The sequence below is a fragment of the Rattus norvegicus genome, chromosome 20 (genome assembly GCF_021556685.1).
Source record: "Rattus norvegicus strain SHRSP/BbbUtx chromosome 20, alternate assembly SHRSP_T2T, whole genome shotgun sequence".
Taxonomy (NCBI): Eukaryota; Metazoa; Chordata; class Mammalia; order Rodentia; family Muridae; genus Rattus; species Rattus norvegicus.
The window spans coordinates 9,806,501-9,812,500 of NC_141553.1; the positions used below are offsets into that span (position 1 = coordinate 9,806,501).

General features: G+C 51.0%; 1 protein-coding gene across 1 annotated transcript in view; it reads left to right on the plus strand.

Annotated features, from left to right (window-relative positions):
- Positions 1-6,000, plus strand: part of Umodl1 (uromodulin-like 1) — a 59,752-nt gene that overhangs the window by 15,667 nt on the left and 38,085 nt on the right. Inside the window, 2 exon segments of the mRNA NM_001432035.1 lie at positions 3,505-3,694; positions 5,505-5,645. Coding sequence (NP_001418964.1) covers positions 3,505-3,694; positions 5,505-5,645 — 331 coding nt within the window.

Below are 6,000 nucleotides of genomic sequence, written 5' to 3' on the forward strand. Positions count from 1 at the left end.
TGGCAGCATTGCCCCAGACTTGGGGATCCTAAGACAGCAGGGCACCCCTGCCCTCCACTGTGTCTTTAAGTAGCAACCTGCTCTTACAGCCAACTGTGAATAGAAGGCTATAAACAAGGAGGGCACAGTGGGGTTTGCTGCCCTGCTTACCACAGCATAACGAGTCCAGCAAGGGGTGACAGTTTCCATCCTGAATCTCTAAGCACCACAGATAATGTCCCACGGGTGCAAGGCTGAGAATGGGATCCCTCCTCAGTCACTACACCTACCAGCCAGGCAGCCTAGAACATCCGGGGCACACTTACCCTGTCCTTGTCAATGTGAAGTGATGCTGCTCCCCTTGGGGTCTTCTGTAACCTCACCTCCGCCAAGAAGCCCTGTGATGGCCACGATCCTAGTTTGCTAGACGTTTGTCAAGGGCCTACCCAACCAGCCACTAAGGGCACATCTCTGCAGCCAAGCCACCAGGGTATAAAAATACCTGCTGTGTAACCTTGGATAAATTGTTTCACCTCTCTGTGCCTCAGATACAAATGATCGTAAATCCATGTTGAATGGCAGCTGTGGTTTAAACAGTATCTGGGACTGATATCTTGGACAGTATCTGAGCAAGTCAAGGAAGGAAGGTTTATTTGGGCTCACAGGGTACAGTCCATGCAATGGTGTCCCTCAGGGTGGATCTCCCCACCTCGATTAGCTTAACCAAGAGAGTCCTTCACAGACACTCAGAGACTTGACTCTTCCTTGATTAAATCCTACCGAGGAGTCGACAGTATTAACCATCGCAGCCTGCGGGCGTTTGCAGCAATTCCTGACACACTAGTCCCTGAGACCTGCCACTTGAACCCACTATTTCTGTCGCCCTGCAGTTGCCTCCCTCCTGAGGGAGCCAGCTTGCTCAGGCAAGCTCCTGATTGCCGCAGGTGCTGGCTGCTCCCAACTAAAGGGTTCCAGTGGGGGATGGGTGGGCCTTGGCTTTCCTCCTGAGTTAGTTACACTCTGTCTCCTGGGAAGGTTCCAGGTCTCTGGTCCCTCAGAGTCAGGTCTGTTTACAAACCTGCTTTGGAGACACAGGTCAGGGTGTGCAGTGCCGACAATGTCTGGTTTCCCTGGGGTTGAGATGCTGAGGTGCAGGCTAACTGGGAAGCAGCCTACAAAGGGTAAGAGAAAGACCCGTCAATCGAAAATAAAATCATCAGACAGGACAACAGGAGGCCAGGTTTCTACAGGGGTTGGGGCTCAGGTCCCGAAGTCACAGCTTTGCAGGTGACCTGGGGCTGCCCCAGCAGAATCACTGGTAACAGATGACTTGGCAGAAGGCGTTCTCTCTGGCCTCCACAGGCTGGAAAAACTTGTCATCAGGGTAAGCAGTGATGTTCCCCCTGGAGGCCAAGAGCCCCAGAGAACCCAAAGCTTTCCCTCTCGGCTTGCATAGCCCTCTGTCCCCTAGGCCACTTCACATCGTCCTTACTCTGAGCATGCCCAGCTGTGTGCCCACATTTTGCCTTGTGAGGGACCGAGATGGAATCTCACTAAGTCGCTCAGGCTGAGTCTCAGACTCCTGGGCTTTAGTGATTTTTCTGCTTCAGACCCTCAAGCGGCCAGGATACACCTATGCCACTGTACCCAGGTCAAATTTGCCCTTTTAATAGTGACAATATCGAGGTCCACCCTCAGCTTATCCAGGCACACCTATGTCCAACTGAGGCCACACCTGGTGCTGGAGGTCAGGGCTTCACACCTGATTTGTGTGGGGCTGGATCTACCCACAGAAGCTGAGGTCACTCTGGTTTTCTGTGAAGGTCACAGATGTAAAAGATATTGTAGCAACCCTCTCCTCCTCCTCCTCCTCCTCCTCCTCTTCCTCCTCCTCCTCCTCCTCCTCCTTTTCTTCCTCTTCCTCCTTCTCTTCCTCCTCTTCCTCTTCCTCCTCTTCCTCCTCTTTCTCCTCCTCTTCCTCCTCCTCTTCTCCCTCTTCCTGCTCTCCCTCCACCTCCTGCTCTCCCTCCTCCTCCTGCTCTCTCTCTTCCTCTTCCTGCTTTCTTCCTCCCTTTCCTCCTCTTTTCTCCCTCCTCCTCTTTCTCCTCCTCTTTCTGCTCCTCCTTCTCCTCTCCTTCCTCCTCTTCTCCCTCCTCCTCTTCTCCCTCTTTCTGCTTGCTCTCTTCCTGCTCTCCCTCCTCCTCCTGCTCTCCCTCCTCCTCCTGCTCTCTCTTCCTCTTCCTGCTCTCCTCTTCCTCCCTTTCCTCCTCTTTTCTCCCTCCTCCTCTTCTCCCTCCTCCTCTTTCCCTCCTTCTGTTCTCTCTCCTCCTACTCTTCCTCTTTCTCACCTTGCTTTCCCTCTTCCTCTTCTGTCTCCTCCCTTTCCTCCTTTTCCCCACCTCCTTCTCTTCTCCCTCCTCCTACCCTTCCTCCTCTTCCTCTTCTCTTTCCTCCTCTTCTCCCTCCTCTTTTTCTTCTCCCTCGTCCTCCTGCTCTTCTTCTTCATCATCTTCATCTCCTTTAATGATATCATGTAGCTCAGGCTAGCCTTGAACTCACCAGGTCGTCAAAGAGGACTTTGAACTTGATTCCCCTGGCTCTACCTTCCAAGTGCTAGAATTATAGATGTATGACACTGTGCCCAGTTTATGTGGTGCTGAGAACCTGGGACTTCATGCATGCTAGGCAAACACTGTACCAGCTGAGTCACAACCCAACCCCGTAACATTTCTTTACTGTTGGGTAGACAGGTGCATATGTGTGTGTGTATGTCTATGTGTGCATATGTGTGCATGTGTGTGTGTCTGTGTCTGTGTGTGCCTGTGTGTACCTGTGTCTATGTGTGCCTGTGTGTGTGCGTGAGTGTGTCTCTGTGTGTGCCTGTGTGTGTGCGTGTGTGTACGTGTGTGTGCTTATCTGTGTGTGCATGTATGTGTGTGTGCGCGTGTGCATGTGTGTGTGCCTGTGTGTGTGTGCATGAGTGTGTCTGTGTGTGTGCATGTGTGGTGTCTGTGTGTGCCTGTGTGTGTGCATGAGTGTGTGCCTGTGTGTGCCTGTGTATGTATGTGTGTGTGCTTGTCTGTGTGTGCGTGTGTGTGTGTGCATGCGTGCATGTGTGTGTGTCTATGTGTGTGTGTGCTTGTCTGTGTGTGCATGTATGTGTATGTGTGCGCGTGCATGTGTGTGTGCCTGTATGTGTGTGCATGAGTGTGTCTTGTGTGTGCATGTGTGGTGTCTGTGTGTGCTTATGTGTGTGTGTCTGTGTCTGTGTGTGCCTGTGTGTGCCTGTGTGTGTGAGTGTGTGTCTGTATGTGCTTGTGTGTGTGTGCGTGTGTGTATGTGTATGTGCTTGTCTGTGTGTGCGTGTATGTGTGTGTGCACGCGTGCATGTGTGTGCCTCTGTGTGTGTGTGTGTGTGTGTGTGTGCGTGCTTGTATACAATTTGTTGCAGTGTCCCTTGCCTCTGGCTCCTCCCCCCCACATAGGATGTCCTTCTACCATTGATCCTCTGGTTCTATTTCCCAGGTCACCAGTGCCTTGCAGCCTCTGAACCCAGCTGTACACTACCTGACCTCAACTGGTGGCAAGGACACATTCACCACAGTGTCATGGCTGCTGCTGGGCTTCCCACAGCGCATGACTGTAGCCAATGTCTCCACCATGTTGGATGACATGGTGAATAGAGTCTATGAGGTGATCAGCATCCAGGTGCAAGGTGAGCCTGCCCTCTGGGGACACTGCCAAACTGACTCTGAGGCTAGAGCTGGTCCTGTTCAAACAGGCTAAGTTCTAATGTGGAAGATGGCTGGTTTGGGTGAATTGCTCTGTAGAGCATGGGTGTGGCTTGGTTCATCTTCTGCTCATTCCAGCCCAAACCAAGTTTCAACTCAAGTTCCTGTGTGCAGATCTGAGGAACTGTATTTGCTTCATCAGTATCTGCTCCCAGTGCATACTACACACACACACACACACACACACACACACACACACACACACATTGACACACACATATATGGATACACTCACACACATTGACACACACATACACATTCACACACATTGACACACACACATTGACATACAATCTCATACACATTGTCACACTCACATACATTGACACACACATACACACTCACACACATTGACACACATACCTACACACTCATACATATTGACACACACTGACACATACACACTCACACACATTGACACACACTGACACATACACTCACACACATTGACACACACTCACATACACACTCACACACACATTGACATACACACATTAACATACTCATACACTAACATACATCACATACACACACTCATATACATTGACATGCTCACACACATTGACATAATCACACAATACGTGCCTACACACACTAACATACTCACATACACATACACTCACACACTCATTCACACACACTCACCCACACATTGACACACTCACACTCATTCACACACGCACACTCACAGAGTCTCCTCTACTCCCTCCCTTTCTCCCTAGGATACTCATCACCTGTTCATGGAACACTAAACTGAAAGCTACAGATTATGACTCATGGGAAACTCAGACTCTCCAGGAAAGAAACAATAACACCAGTGGCTTAAAAAAAATCTATGTCAGGGTTTGGCAAATTTTTTATTTCAGTCCCTTAGGTCTGATGCTGGCATGTAGCAGTCACTGGTGTATGAGCAAAGGCCTGGGGACTTCACCCCTCCTCCTGGTGAAGCTGGGGAGAGGCTCCTGTGTAGCCCTGTCTCTGGCATCAGCCATGTTAAGGGCGGGGCCCGTGACCAAAGCATTCATCTTGTCCTCCTGCAAATGTCCCTCAGCCACGGGTCACAGGCTCATTTCTGGAGGCCAGTGAGCATCCTTAGGACCTGCTACAAATGTGGCCTTTCACCGGATGGTTGGGGGTGGGAGGTGGATGGGGGGAGTCTGGATTGGTGAGGTTTGGCTCTAGGTTGGAGGCTGTCATAACATGAGGTCATGGTCCAATTGGCTATCTCCATAAATCACATGCATGGAAAGTAGAACATACATGAAGACAAATCAAAATCACACACTTATTTACCCCCAGGAGAAGGGGTTGCTGCTTTGTGGGTGACCATGAGCCTCCCTGCTTACTCGTAAACGTATTTAGATATGAAGCAACCTAGCTTTGCTCTCTTCAGCCTGAACAAGTGGCTTTTTGTGAGGCAGGTATTCTGGGGCCTCGAACGGGAAGATGGCAGACACAAGAGGGAAGGCCAGGCCAGCTGGAAATGTTGGGCGATGTTCCAGAATCTTCTTGGCTCAGGAAACTTCTGGTTCCTTTGGTTTATTCTTGGACCCGACATGCTATGACCACTAAGGCTTAGGCCAGCCCTAGAGCCATATGCACTGGCTAAAACAGCTGCGTGGGGATCAGCAAGCTATTAGTGAGCATGCTCAGGCCTTGCCTGACTCTGTGTGAGGTCACGGAGAATGAGGAAGTAGCTTCCCCTTTACCTCACCGGTTCCCCCTTTCCCGCAGACGTGAACGAGTGTCTTCACAGTGAGCTCCAAGCCTGCTCTGAAGGAAAACAGTGCTGGAACCTGGAGGGCTCCTACCAATGTGTGTCTCCCCAGCAGCTGACCACCTTGCCTTCCCAGCATCTGAACCACACAGATAAAGGTAATGCCAGAGGCCTCAGACAGCGTGTGAGAGACAAAGAGACCGCGCCTAGGGTAAATGGCTAAAGGACCTCAGGTACTCTGGCTATCTTCTTCCCATGAGGGTGTGAGGTCTAGGTTCCAAAGCCAGGAGCAGAGGAAGGTCGGGGTAGGCTGAGAGGTTGAAGAGAACCTGAGGAGTCATGGACAGATAGGAGATACTTATTCATTGACCCTCAGGCCGCTGGGAAGGAAGACAGAAGCAGGCACTTGCTGGCACACATAGGCCACATACAGGTGCACACAGGCACAAACACAGGCCAGCACACAGGCCTCAGGCAGACACACACACACACACATACACACACACACACACA